The 14,049-nt window shown below is 52.2% G+C and overlaps 1 protein-coding gene across 1 annotated transcript; it reads left to right on the top strand.

Annotated features, from left to right (window-relative positions):
• Window positions 1-1,367: 1,367 nt before the first annotated feature.
• On the top strand, window positions 1,368-13,821 carry HJURP (Holliday junction recognition protein). Its single transcript, XM_010948219.3, has 9 exons — window positions 1,368-1,541; window positions 1,743-1,809; window positions 4,187-4,242; window positions 5,321-5,414; window positions 7,259-7,323; window positions 8,493-8,585; window positions 9,763-9,841; window positions 10,772-12,360; window positions 13,567-13,821. The coding sequence occupies exons 1-9, from the start codon at window positions 1,446-1,448 to the stop codon at window positions 13,606-13,608; spliced, it is 2,181 nt and encodes a 726-aa protein (XP_010946521.2). The 5' UTR covers window positions 1,368-1,445; the 3' UTR covers window positions 13,609-13,821.
• Window positions 13,822-14,049: the final 228 nt, after the last annotated feature.

Below are 14,049 nucleotides of genomic sequence, written 5' to 3'. Positions count from 1 at the left end.
TGTGATGAGTTAAACGTTTGAAGCTAACTTATGTGGAAGCACTGAGTCAAAGGAACAGCATGTTAAATTTATGAGCCTCCGAAGGGAGGAGGAGACAGAAAACTTGAGCCTATTTGGGAAAATTGGGAAAGCTACAAATGGGATGTGCAGATTCAGAACCTTGTAACAGGTAGGATTCTTCAGGGAGCAGATGCGAGACGGAGTTACTGTGCAGGGTGCTCAATAGGGAGCGCCCTTCAAATTAGGGGCTGTGGAAGGGAGGGAAAGAATCGAGACTGGGCAAGTTGCCTCTGCCGATTTCCTGGAGAGCTCAGGAGCTAGGATGCCCATCAGATTGTCCTCCATTGGCTGAGATGGTCCAGCCTTCAGGTTCCCACCTGATCTATCATTGGATTTGGGCCGCCCTGGGGCTGCAGGACCTGGATGAGGGGCTCCCTACAACTGAGGCAATCCTTGAAGAGGCAGACAGAAGGCGTCGGTTGAAACCCTCCCCCAAGCTTGGGCATCTTGAAGAGGGTAAGTTTAGGGGCACATCTCAGTGTTCATCGCAATGTATTTCCTACATGAGCCCTATATTCTCACGCCCCCCTGCTCCCCTAATTTCTGATGGATCGCATGATAGAATTGGGGTGCAGGCTGAGAGGAGGTGGAGAGCCCCATCTAAGGGTCCTAATCGTGCCCAAAGTTATACCCTTATTTTTTGCACATTATTCTGCTAATCACATCAGACAAGCATATAAATATGGCTACGCGATGACTCAGAATTATCCATTCTCTTGAGAAAATATTACAAAATTAATATAATTGGAGCCGAGAATGCAATAAAAATTATGTACGAAAAAGTGTGCCAGGAGGTTAATAAAAATACTGTTATTATATTTTCCTGGATTCTGTGACGTTGATGGTATGTCTCCTTTCTAAATGCATGTTCGCTTTTGCTGCCTCCTTTTGTATTCGTGATCCCGCGGTGTCTTCCTTGGCCCTCCGCTCCTCTAATCGTGCAAGGACCAGAGGCGGACTGGCGGGCGGGGTGAGGAAGCCTGCCCCCATCGGCGGCGAATCCCGGCGAAGGTCACCGGATGTCTCCTGCGGACAACAGGGGAAATCATATTCATGTGGCACTGTTGATTGACAGGCAGGGGAGCCGCCGCAGTGGAAGAACTCGCCGTCAACGTGCCCGCGCCCAGCGGCGACCCAGACACTCCTTTCGGTCCAGCGCGCGAGCCCCAGGCGGGGCGGGGCCAGAAACTTGGGCACGGATTGGCCTGGAGAAAGATGCGCAAACATGTTTGAAAGGCCCAATCAGCGCCCTGCCTTTCCGCGACAGCCAATGGGAAACCCGAGGGGCGGGCCGGAAGGGCGGGAGTTGCTATTTGAACCGCGGCGCCGGGAAAGGTCCCCTGTCCGGCTTCCCGCGGGAGTAGGGGCCTGGGTCTCCGCGCACCATGAAGAGCGAGGTCCTAGGGGAGGATGCGCTGCTGCAGAAGCTCAAGGACAGCCGCCGCCGCTTCCAGAGGCGCATGCAGCAGCTGATGGAGAAGGTGCGGCCCCCCCCACCGGCCTGCTGGCGGGGAGCAGGGGGCGCGGGACGGAGAGGGGGAGGAGACAGGGTTGGGAGCTGCTGGGCAGAAAGCGGGTTTGGGAGCCCCAGGTTTTTAGCCTCGCTCTGGCGCCTTCTCAGCCCGGGTCAAGGATTCTTCGCGGCTTTCCGATCTGACGGGATGCCCCTTCCTCTCCCGCAGTACAACCAGCCCTTCGAGGACGCCCCAGTGGTGCAGATGTCCACGCTGACCTACGAGACGCCCCAGGGTACGGAGGCAGCCCCCCTTTCTGAATATTTACGGTTAACAGTGACTACAATAGTGTCTTACTGAAGTTTGAAATGCTGTCCCTGCTCTTTTGAAAATAAACCTCATTCACCTAGTAGGTACTAAAACATTACTAGTTCCCTTGAACCAATAAATCAGTTAAATTACTTATTAAAACAGAATTCTGAAGACACACAGATGCATCCTGGTTAAAACTGCCCCTGCCTGGCAATTTAACAGCCATGTCAGCTTGGGCCAGGTGCTTTAGCCAGACTGTGTCTCAGTTTCTTCATCTGTGAAATGGAAAGATGATGACAATAGTACCTACTTGGCATGGATATTGTGACAGTTACATGAGATGAAGCTCTTGAAACAGTGCCTGACACTGGTCAACATTCATATTGACTCTTATTTGACTTGCTTGACTTGAGGTTTTGAGTACTTTGGAATTTGACCTGAATCTAGGCAGAAGAAGCCATTCTGTTTAGTGGTCGATGTTGCAAACTGACTTAAAAACCCCCTGGATTCTCTTTGGTAAATAGCTAGAGAAAGTTTGCTCTGGGTGAGGTCATTTCCTGCCGTTCAGCCTTATTATCGACGCATTGTTATCTACTAATGAAAGTGCATCTCAGACCCAGTTCCGCTGTGGACTGGACAGACAGGCACAAAACAATTGGTAATTAAATGAAGTCCTAACTCTGCTTTTTTAGCTGACCCAGCCATATCCTGGGTGAAAGGTTTATGCAGGCAGAAGCTAAGGTATTCCAGCGGTGGGTTTCTGTTACTCTGGCCTGTCAGGTGGTGACAGATCTAACCTGAGGGCAGGATGCAGGAGAGTGTAGAAGAGTGTTGTCAGCAGGCTTCACTGTTCTCGTGGACTGTTCATGTGAGGATGGGCAGTGTCTGGAATATTTAGGTCAATCCATGTACCTTGAACACCGCTTATTTCACCAGTAAAAACATTTCTGACTCCAGTTTGATGAGAACCGTAGGTGAAGCATCTGAATACCTTGAGAGCAGCCGACACTTTGTCAGGTAGAAGACCTCCTGGGGAGCTTGTTGAAGCAGATTCCTGGGGCCTCTGACAGCAGTACTGGGTGCAGATTCAGTGGGTCTGGGTTCTAACAAACTCCTAACTGATGAGAGCACAGCTCCCCAGACCCGTAGCCTGGAGAGGTACTCAGGGAGTGGCCTTTCTGATTAAATGCTAGCCGACCACCCTTGCAGGCTGAATTCCCACTTTAAGACAGCACTATATCGGGTAGGTTGGAACTAACTACCACACTGATGATGAAGACAGCAATGGTAAAAGTCATAATAATAGAGTAACAATAGTAAAGGCCAGTGACAGTCATTCACGTGTGTCGACAGCTCAGTATGTGCCTATGCTTCCAAGAGTTTCAGGTCCTTGATTTTTAACAACTCTGTGAGGTAGGCTCTGTTAGAATCATTATTGTTTCATAGGAGAGGACACAGTGGAGAGAGGTTAAGGACCTTATCCTGGGTCATTTAGCCCAAGTGGCAAAGCCTTGCTTTGACTCCCGGCGCCTCAGTTCTGGAAAGGCCACGCGGCACAGCGGTCAGGAGCAGGGTCACTCCCCGCGGTTCACAGCCTGGCTGCAGCACGTGGGCAAGCAGCCTGGGCTGTTTGACCTTCTCTTTGCCTCTGTCTCCATCTGCACAGTGAACTTGTGGATGCCTATCCCATAGGCTGTTAGGAGTAGCATACGAGTTGCATGTAAGTGAGTTGTGAATGGGAAGTGAGGGGTACTTGGACAGGGTTTAGACGGAGCCTGGAACATTGTAAGCGTCGTGTACGTTCTTGCTACTGTTGTCATCATTAACAGCCATCTCAAGCCCGGCAACCACTGATCCCTCCTTATTCATTTGAATTTACATGGGAGCCAATGGAGGTTTAGGGAGAGACTGAGTATCTTTCCCGGATTCTGCTGGCTAGTAAATGGCAGGACTCCAACGCTCAGTGTTTACCCCTGTGTCTAGGGCCTGCTCTGTAGCGTGTGGATTGCCCTGAGAAAGCAGTTATTCTGTACATGGGGCAGAGGTTGCCCTCAGTCATATACTATGTTGAGGACGTGCTTGGTGTATGTATGTTCCTTGTTTCTGTTTCATTCGGGGCTTAATGCTGGATTCAACGAGAGACTTCCGTTAATGACAAATTTTTGTCTAGTCTTGATTTTTTAAAACACCTTCAATCTCACAAAGATGAGAAACAACAGAGTATCAGAAATCTGGCTTGGTTCTGTCCTGGTTGTATCAGATCTTTCTTTCGCCTGTCACTTGGGTTTTCTCTGAACGCAGGTTGAACAGAAACTCAGTGTCCATGATTTCTTAAGTGGTCTGTTTTTTCTTTTCTTAAGGATTGCGAATTTGGGGTGGAAGACTGTTAAAAGAAAGAAGCACAGGACAAATGCAGGTATTTCGTGTCAAATGCTATTGCCCCCAGGCCTTGCTGTGGAGGAAGGTTGATGTGAATAGAGGCAGGACGGGCTGTAAAGGCACCCGGGGCGAGGCCGCTGCGGGCTGTTCCATGGTTTTGTCACCATAATGGCCCTATTTTCTTGTGTGCGAAGGACTTACTGAGCTGCATTTCTCCTGCTGCTTGTCAAATGCAAGGAGGAGCTCGCGATGCTTGTGCCCCTTCCGTGCCCCTGTTGCCCCTGCCGTGGGCTGCAGGCTCTGACACCTGGACCCCTCGTGCAAGGCGGGGTCGGCCAGATGGACCTCTCCTGGCCCCTCGTTTGTCACAGCTGCCAGCAGGCTTTGTTCTGTCCTTACAGGAAGGGCCAACCCAGGTCCTTCTGAGAAAGAAAAATGCTTCTTTTTCTCTGCTGAAGAGGCGAGGAGGAGATTAGGGGGAGGGTGCTGTGTGCTGTTCATCGCCTTTCAAACCAGGTGTGTTTTTCCCGAGTTTATCCGCGGACACTGCAGCTGTGAGACCTCTGTTCACGGGAGGAGCCTGGACAGTTGGCCTGTGAGACGCGGGGAGTCTTGTCCTGCCACTTGCTAAAGCTTTCGAAGAAATTATAGGCCTTATGACTTGGAGATAAACCCATTGTTAAGACAAAGGTCTTGAAAAGTCCCCCAGGGGCCTCTTGAACTTCCGGATTCCACCTGCTGATCTGGTGACAGTTCTGTCCTATTTCATTTTGGCTCTGAGCTCAGCCCCCTATGAGGGCCAGGTCGGGCCTGTTCCCTCGTGCCCTTGTTTCTCACTTTCTCTGCTCTCTCACTCACCATCCAAGGGGTTTTTGAGGCCGCAGCCCTTGGCATGACCAGAGGAAGAAAGCTCTGTTCCTTTTCCAAGGGGAAACTTGACTCCCTGCTGGGAGTTTTGAGGCCTTTTATACCGGAACGTTCTAGAAGAGAAGCCTAGGGGAAACTTCCTGTTCTCGCATGTCCTGAAGGAAGGAGTGTAGGTGCGTTACTTGAAAGCAGCTTTGAAATGTGTAACAACTGAAACGAGCCTGTCTTCTCTCCTTCCGCACTTCGAGGGCTCCCCTGAGGAGACAAGCAGCAGGAAAGATCAGCCTGTGCAGGTCACAGCCGGAGGTCTCGAGCATCCTTGGTCCTGCACACAAGTTGAGGGTGAGTGTCCCCACTGCTGGGAAGCCAGGTTGGGAGGGACACGCGTGTCTGTCAACATTTCAAGCCTGGATTCCTCATTATGACTTTTTCCAAGGAGTATTTTAGAATCTAAAACCTTTGAAAGTGCCCCGTTCCTTCCTTCTAAGCTCTTCTAGGGAGCTGTCTAGCTCAGAGTCATGCTAAGACCTAGATCTGCCCCTGTGCGGTGATGCTGTGAGCCGCCAGCTCCTTCAGAGTCCTTGTGCCCTGCAGGCATCCTGTCTCCTGCTGCCTTGTTACTGTAGGGCCTCCTCCCGTCCTGTCCTCAGCCTGCGTGCCACCCAGACTGTCCCAGCCTGTTCTCAGAATCCGCCCATCACCTTCCTTCCTGTCCCCATCCTCTCCCTCCACCCAGACACATCCCATCAGATTCCACCTTGCACACAGGGAATGGGATCAGCGCTCTCCCGCCTGGTGCCCCTTGCCAGCTCCCTCCCACCCGCTGGTCGGCTTCCCTGCACAACCTCATCTGTACAAGTTGCCCATTTTACCGCCTCCACGCGCTCCTCAGCCGGTCCCCTTCTGGCTTCAGGCTCCGTCTCAAAAGCACAGCTGTTAGTGAGGCTCCCGGTGACCCGCTTGCTGAATCCCGTTGGCATTCTTTGATTTTTATCCTTTTACCCTCTCAGTAGCATTTGAAGCTTCTGGAAAGTTTGGCTGTGGCTTCACAGCCCTGTGCCTTCCGGACCTCCCGGGGTTTCCTCCTTCCCTCTTGGCCCCTCCATCAGCCCGCCCCCCATCTTCAAAGATGCCCTCTCCTGAGAGCTGTGCATTTTTGCTCAACCTCTGGCCCTCACTCTGGTGGAATCCCCAGCCCAGACCCCATCTGCGTGTGTTGATTGTCCAGCGGCTTCTCTCCTTGCACACTTTGTCTAGACTGCATATCTAAACTCAAAAAGCCAACCCAGCAGACTTGTCCTCAGCACGCAGCCCACCACCGTCTTCCCTGAGGAATGAGCGGAACTCAATGTCCTCTTTGTCTCAGCCCCTCCCTCTTCCTTGTATCCAAGATGTCGCTGTCCTGTGCCTTTTCCCACCAGCACCTCTCCTGTTCCTCTGCCCTGAGCACCCCCTGCACCCCCACAGTGCCAGCTCCTGGGCTCCACCCACCGACACCTTTGAACGTGGAATCTGGTTACACGGCTTCTCTGTTTGAAGCACTGCAGTGGCCCCCATTGCTCTTAGGGAAAGAGCAGAATTCAGACCATGCCTGACCTGCCCACTGTCCTCACTGCCTCCAGGAAGCCCCTGATCCCTAGACTGGAGCAGCCCCTGCTCTTACTTAAGCCCTGCGCCTCTGGCTCCTCCCCTTGCAGCAGCTAAACCGCTGTGTCATTACAGACCTCGCCCTTGTTCTGCAACCCCTGTCTGGTGAGACTGGCCTTTCGGCAGCCTTTGTCCGCTCTGCCTGGGCCCTTGCCTGCACCAGGCAGTCAGTAATATGAGTTTCATCCTAAAAGGGAAACCAGTGATCTTTCCGTCCAGAACTAGAAAACCTTAATGAAGATGTTTACTCATGGGTGTTATTTGTTTACTGTTATTAATCCAAATTTTAACTCCATAAATCCTTAGGTCCATGAATTTCCCGGACTGCTTAAAATAATTAGAAATGGTTATCCTTGAGCTGAACGGTCCAATGTGGTAACCACTAGCCACCTGCGATGGCAGCGCCTTTATGAAAGGGGCACGCTTGAAGCGATGAGAGTGTTAACTACAGAACACACCCGAGTGATGCAAAAGCTGTCCTTGAGAGAAAAATGCAAGCTTGCTTAAATTCTGATGGAAATTTCCTTTTTGGCTTTTAGATTCAAAAAGCAGTGATGTGGATACAACTTTATACCAGGAGGATGTGATTGCTGGGAACTTAACGGTAAGACCTGCCTTTCGTAATGAAGGGACAGAGCTGGGGCTCGGCAAATACATGTCCTCGTCACCTGCGTCTTCCTCCTTTCTGAGGCTCACGCTTTGCTAGCACCGCCCCTCAAGTCTCTGTCCCCTCCGCTCAGGTCCCCTCAGGCAGCAAGTCGCTCCTTCTCAGTCTAGCCCTTGGCCTCTGACACTTACTGCCCCGGTTCCAGCCTGATTTACTGAACTTACGTGAATGTTGGGTGGTTTTCCTTCCGCAAACAGAACGATCCTGGCTGCAGTTCCCAGTGCGCCATTGGCCTTGACTGGCCTCGCAATGTTGAAAGTTGTTCTAAGTCAATCTTCCCCTGTAGAGACAATGTCACAGGGGAAGGGGCCCCAGGGAGTGTTTCCAGATCAGCTCTCAGGATGGACAGGAACACACGGGACGGAACCCATGGGAGCGTCTGACCTGACCCGTGTGTCAGGCGCTAGAATCACTGGTGTGTGGTTTTCCTCTAAAGTCGCTCTCTTTGTCCAGAGGTTAGCCCGCAGACTCGTGTGTGACTTGCAGTGTCTGCCTAGCACTAGGTAGTGGCCCTGGGGAGGAAGGGGTGCTGTGTAGGGATGGCAGTGAAGGGGCCAGGCGGTCCGGATGGCCAAGAACCAGTGTTGGCCCTTCCCCACCGCCTGCAGCCCCAGGCCCTGACTCGGCCCCACCCAGGTGCACAGTGGAGGCTGAGACCCCCTGTTTCAGTGGGGTAGCAGAGGCCGCCGTTCTGCACCCTGGGTTGAGCGCCAAACTTCTCTCCTTATACACACACCGACTGGGGTCAGTTCTGGTAAGTGAGTTCTGAACTCACCCAGGGGTATTGATTGCTTCATTTTTTTTCCCCAGGCCTAATAGTGTTGTCACAAACCTCTCCACACTTGTATGTTTTGTCTCTTGTCCTTTCATTTTCTTCTGGATTTCCACTACTGCATAAAGTCCCTAAAGTCAGATTCCTGGATCAGGTGGCTTTTCAGAGGGGCTGGACCCCTTTGTCCTGCTAACAGCAGGAGGCGAAGGACCGACTTTGAGGAACTTCACTTAAGACCTGTTCACGAATGAGCTTGCCAGGTGTTGCAGAGTTCAGGGGCCCAGCCGTACCCGAGGGCGCGGGCGCACCCTGACGGACTTCTCTTTGGTTTCAGCCTGCAGTGCCGTGGAGCCCTTTGAAAAACGAGTTAAGGAAGAAGTACTTGACGCAAGTGGATGCCCTGCTGCAGGACGAAGGGCGTTCAGGGGTACGCTGTCTCCCCGAGCGCAGCCTCACAGAGGCGGACCGCGGGCTAGAGACGTGTGGAGTTCTGTGTGAGCATGTCTCGTTCACTTGCTGGGAGCCTGTAAAGAGCATCTGAGCGGTTGTTTCCAAACCATTTTGTTCACTGGCTCCCCAGCCCCTGCTCTTCGTTGGTGAACGGTCCCCCAGGGCAGTGTGATCAGCTGTCCACTGTGTTCCAGGGCAGCTCCTGAAATCTGGTAGAGCCTGTGCCCTTGGGCTGCAGGATTAGGGAAGCCGTAGTTCCCACCGCCCGCCCTCCCTCCCTGCTAAGCCAGCAGGGGCTGGCATCGGCAGCAAGGTGCCTGTTCCGCCTGCTTCGGCCATGATGCCAGGGTAAGGGGCGATGGTGGGTGCGGGGAGCCCTCTGGGAGGTGGGCAGCCTCACCAGCCCCTCCCCCAGGTTCCACTGCAGCTGGTTTCCCGGAGCTTTGCCGGAAGGAGAGCGAAAAGCTGGAGAAGGAGGTTCACGTGTGGATGCCAGCTCTGTAGTTTTCCAAGTTCTGCCGGTATCAGTGCATAGACCAAAAGACATTTTAATACCAAGCAAGTAGGAAGTATGTGTCGTGGAATAATAAATTATCTCAAAGGCAGCCAGCGTAGCAAGAATGTGTACATCTTATTGTGCTGCTGACAGTGAGAAGCCTTTATCTGAATTAGCGGATGTGCTGGAAATGCCTTTGACCTGTGTCCGGGAGCAGCCAGCGTGTCCTCTTGGTTGCCCATCAGTCGCGGGAGGAGACCAGGGCTGGGAAGGGCTCTATTGTCTTGGGGCTGTTGTTGCATCCCACCAGCCACCTGGCCCCCAGGGTTCTGGCTGTTGGAGGAAACGGTGGAGGAAGAAAAGCCACCAGACCTCCTGAGAGAGTTCCCAGCCAACGTGTGGCCGTGGTGGTGGGGGAGGCCCTAGAGGCCACGTGGGCAGAAGCTCCTGGATTTTACCAGGCTCTTCCCACCACTGCTGGAAGCCCAGCCGGCCACTCTCATCACGGTCACACGTGTCACTGCTGCAGCTGTGCTCAGATGCGCCATCTGCTGTTGGGAGAGCGGTTCCTGCAGGCTTGGCATTGGGAGGGACCACGTCGTGCACCCCAGTCGACACCTGACAGTTCCTTTGTTAAGGTCCTTTGCTTTGATTTCAGTGCGCCGGTTCCGGAGAGGGGAAGGACTCGCCTGTGACCCTGGGCCCTTCGCTGGCCTCGCCCGCCAGGCCTGCCCGCCGTGAGTGTGACGTAAAAACACTGCTCGGACCTTTCACTTTTGGTGGAGCCCGGCTTTTCTAGGATCAATAAGAACTTACGGACTTTTATTTTTTTGATTCACATGGTAGAATCCATTGTCAGTTTTCAGACTGACGATGCCCAGGCCATCCCACATTTAGCCTAGAGGAGCCCCTTCCACTCTGGCTTCTATGTCCCCTGACCTGTCTCCATGGGTAGTGCCTCGACCCCGACTCTGATTACAGAGTCACCCACTCCCTCCCCCGGTGGTGACGCTCATTTGGGTGGTTGTGCAGCACGAGGTGATGTCAGAGTCACCGCACCTGTCCCACCTGCTCGCCAGTGTGCTCAGGAAGGTTCGGGATCCCCACGCAGCACGTTTATCCTCAGACGATGTCCCACAGGGGGAGCCCGTTCAGAGTTACTCGGATTCTGTTCGCTTCTTCCGTGGTTGTTGGCTTGATGTACAGCCAGGGGCATCTGTTCTGTCCGTATTCAATTTTAGAGTGATCCCTGTCTTTGTTGGTTTAGTTTTATCTTCTTAACGTATAAAACATTTATCAGGATGCAAACGTGAGAGCGAACGAATTGCTATATTCAGGAGTCCTGTCCCTTCCCCCCAGCCCTGTAGGCGGACAGAGCCGTGATTTTCTGGTTTCTAGTCAGTCTTTGAAAAGGAAACCAACTTCTAAACCGTCACGAGGGAGAGGAAAACTCCTGGGAAAGCTGGTGGAGAGTTGAAATTTAGGTCTGATAGAAAGAAACCTCTGTGTCTACTCCCAAGTATTTGTGAGACTTCCTTTTGCTTCTGTTCTTGGCATTGCTTGGGGAGAAAACCATGATGGTCACAATCCAGCCTTCAGTCTCCTGATCTCTGCGCCTGGGAGGTTTTAAATGGTAACATGGCTTTGCCTTGTGTGTGTTTCTCCAGGACGCTGTGGTGACATCTCTGAAAAGAGCTCTGCTGGCCCATTTCAGCCAATTTCATCTCCCAGAGAGGGCGATGCTTCACCCCTGTGCCCAGCCGACCTGGCTGTGGTGCCGACAAGTGACAGCCCCCCCTCACACGGGACTGGCGCCAGCAGCTTCTCAAGTAGCCAGTGCTTTGAGGCCGACGACATCTGCAACGCAACGCTCAGCGACCTGTACGCGGGCATGCTGCACTCCATGAGCCGGCTGCTGGGCGCCAGGCCTTCCTGCGTCATCACCACCAAGACGTTCATCGGCCGGAACTGGAACTCGAGACGGAGATACAGGTGCAAGAGCAGGGCGAACCGGACGGGCTGCCGAGGAGGCGGCCACGCCCGGAGGAGCCCCCAGGAGAGACATCCACCCTGCTCCGGGCCCGGGAAGGACGTGGCAGTGTTAAGAGACTGCAAGAACTTACTCGATGTTTCTGGCCATAAGACAGGTTTGAAATCCGGAGAGGCTTTCCTAGAAGTAAACAGACCCCAAAGCCAGGCGTTCGCCCCAAGTTGGAAGGAGCTTTGGAGAACACCCCAGAAGCGTTCTTCACTGACTTACTTAGACTCCAATGCAGTGCATCATCTTGATCAGGAAAACAGATTTATGACATTGAAGTGGTTAATCTCTCCTGTGAAGATAGCTTCCAGGCCCAGCGTTCTGTGGGGCGAGGGGGGGAATCGGCACAGGGAGATTGAGATCAGATTTGACAGGCTTCACCGGGAATACTGCTTGAGTCCCAGGAAGCAGCTGTGTCTGACCTACCCCACTGGCTCCTCAGCTGTGGGTGCGTACACAGGGGGTCCAGGGAGCAAAGGTGGCCACCGGGGCTTAGAAGCCCCCAGGCCAGGTAGCCCTCTCCTCAGAGCAAAAGCTAAGAGGCTAAGTGAGGCTTTTGAAAACCTGGGCAAAAGCTCTGTCAGAGCTGGTCGCTGCCTGCCAGAGAGGGGCTCCTTCCCCTCCCTTTCGAAGACCGACCCCGCACTCAGCCCAGGCCGCTCGGAGCAGACCTCTGGCCGCGTTTGTCAAGGAAATGATCTGGGAAGATTGAGAGAGTCAGGATCACTCAGCAGAGCCATTTCAGTACCAAGGGTACAACCTCCAGGCTCTACAAAAGGTCGTTACGATGTTATTAAAGAAAAATTTGACAAGCTCCATCAGAAGTATTGCCAAAAATCGCCTCAGCAGATGCAGGCGCCTTCGTGTACCGGAGCATCTCCAGAGAAAGCAAGTGTGAGACTTCGGTGTCAAAAAGAAGACTTCTTTGGAAAATTAAGTTCAGACGCTGGCTTCCATGGTCCCCCAAAGTTGTCACCATCACACCCGTGGAGCATAAAAAGTCCCCTGAGCTCAAGCACTGTCAGGGCCCCTCCCTCTGCAGCCTTTGCCCTCGATGCCAGTGGGGACCATCGGTTCCCCACAAAACGACGCCGACTGTCAGACCCTCAGGTTTGCGGACAATGGGCCGGACCTCGGGGTTTCTCCCCTGCGGGCAGGCCCACCCTGAGCCCCTGGGAAGAGGTTGGCCCTTTGCAGCCCAACTGGGAAGAGAAGAAGGTGCGTTTCTGTCTGTCAGATGTGGGTATTTTATAGCAGGATCCTTACGTGTTAAATCTTCCAGACTTTCTCCCAGATTCTTTTCCTTTAAAGTCGGCATTTTTCACACATTTTCCAACAGACTGCATTTAGGGGATTTTTCTAAAAAGCTGCCCTTAAGGCACTGTCCATCCTGGGCAAACTGTCATTTCCAGCCCCTTCATCTCACACTCAGAAAGCAGGTGTTGTGAGGGAAGGCTGACCTGGAAATGACGACTCTGTTCACTGCTGGATTCCCTGATGTGGGCAGAGCAGGAGGCGGTCCAGGAAGAGCCCCCAGGGCCGCATCTCACGCATGTAAGGGGCCGGGCCACACACTCCCGCTGGGCCTGAAGCCCCCGTGCCCACCCACCCGGCCACAAGTTAGCCTGTGCACATCCCTGAAGCCGAAGCTTTAACGAGCGTGCACCATTTATTTCCTCCAGAGACAAGCTGAGGGTGGACAGGTGGGAGGGACGAGTCTCCGCGAGTTCAGGTTTCTCACGGGAGTGCCAGGCTTCCCAGCACGCACTTCAGCGTCGCCAGCCGGCATTCGGACGACACTATTCCGAGTCCACGTCACTCATCCACCTGCTGATGGGATTTGACTGAGTTTGGTTTGGCCAGCTTCTGAAACTACGGCATAAACACACTTAACTATCTTCTGTATTTTTTCTTCTTTCTCTATTTACATCATTAATTTCTTGAGGAAAGGGACCAAATCTTCATGAGCTGTGACCACACGAGGAATTTTAATGGCTGACATCTGAGCGCTTGCTGTGCCCCAGGCCACCTTGAGCCTTTTTTACACCTTCCTTACTTAATCCCCACACGAACCCTTTGATTAGAGGGGTTCTGTGCAATAGGCAGGTGCGAGCTCTTCTTATAAATAAGGAAATGTAGCTTAAGTCTTAACTCTTGCACGCACACCGGCAGCGCGTGCCTGGGCCGGGATTTGAAAGCCCACGGTCTTGACCAGCAGGCTGCAGTGCCTGCTTGAGAGGTTACCGTGACTTTCCTTTTTACACTCCTTAGGGCATTTCTTAAGCGTGGTAGCATTTTCTATAACGACTCTCAAAAATGTATATCTACTCAGTGGAGTAAATGCAACATGTAAGCTTTTGGAGGCTGGCACTGGGAATCTTAGCAGAGTTGTACTGAAATCATTTTCTCTTTTTTTTCTTCTAGAGGAAAGAACAACACATCTTTCAGAATGGAAGAGAAAAATGATTTTGACTCAAAGCTGGAAATCTATAGCCAAGTTATTTTAGAATATTTCCCTCTTTCCCTTTGTGCTTTGTGTATTTTTTTTTAATTCTAAGGAATATATGAGAACTTGCTTCACTTACCTGCCCTTCAAAGCAAATTTCAATGAAATTGGTTCCATTGAGATGACTCTGAGTTCTTAGTATAGAAATTATTTGAATAAAGTTGCTCAATTAACGTTTTTAACATTATCCTTTATAGGCCTATTTTCCCCATGTTTTTGTTGTTGTTGTTGGTAAATTTAGAGATGTCCAGAGGATTCTCTAAGGTTAAGCCCTGGACACAATGATCCTGGAAGGAAGACACAGCTGTTTCGTCTGTTAAGTTCACACCCATGGGACTTGGTATCTCCCACATTAGGAGGTAGCAGATTGAATCATCATAAAACTCACCTATAAAACATGA

Source organism: Camelus bactrianus, chromosome 5 (assembly GCF_048773025.1).
Source record: "Camelus bactrianus isolate YW-2024 breed Bactrian camel chromosome 5, ASM4877302v1, whole genome shotgun sequence".
NCBI classification, from domain to species: domain Eukaryota; kingdom Metazoa; phylum Chordata; class Mammalia; order Artiodactyla; family Camelidae; genus Camelus; species Camelus bactrianus.
Note: the sequence above shows the minus strand (reverse complement) of the source record. Positions and strands in the feature narration are given on the sequence as shown.

What these genes read in the sequence shown, in the direction of transcription:
- HJURP (XM_010948219.3), top strand. Translation starts at nt 1,446, where the DNA reads ATGAAGAGCGAGGTCCTAGGGGAGGATGCGCTGCTGCAGAAGCTCAAG. An exon ending in GACCTACGAGACGCCCCAGG is followed by an intron (nt 1,810 to 4,186) that starts GTACGGAGGCAG and finishes TCTTTTCTTAAG; the next exon opens with GATTGCGAATTTGGGGTGGA. An exon ending in AGGACGAAGGGCGTTCAGGG is followed by an intron (nt 8,586 to 9,762) that starts GTACGCTGTCTC and finishes CTTTGATTTCAG; the next exon opens with TGCGCCGGTTCCGGAGAGGG.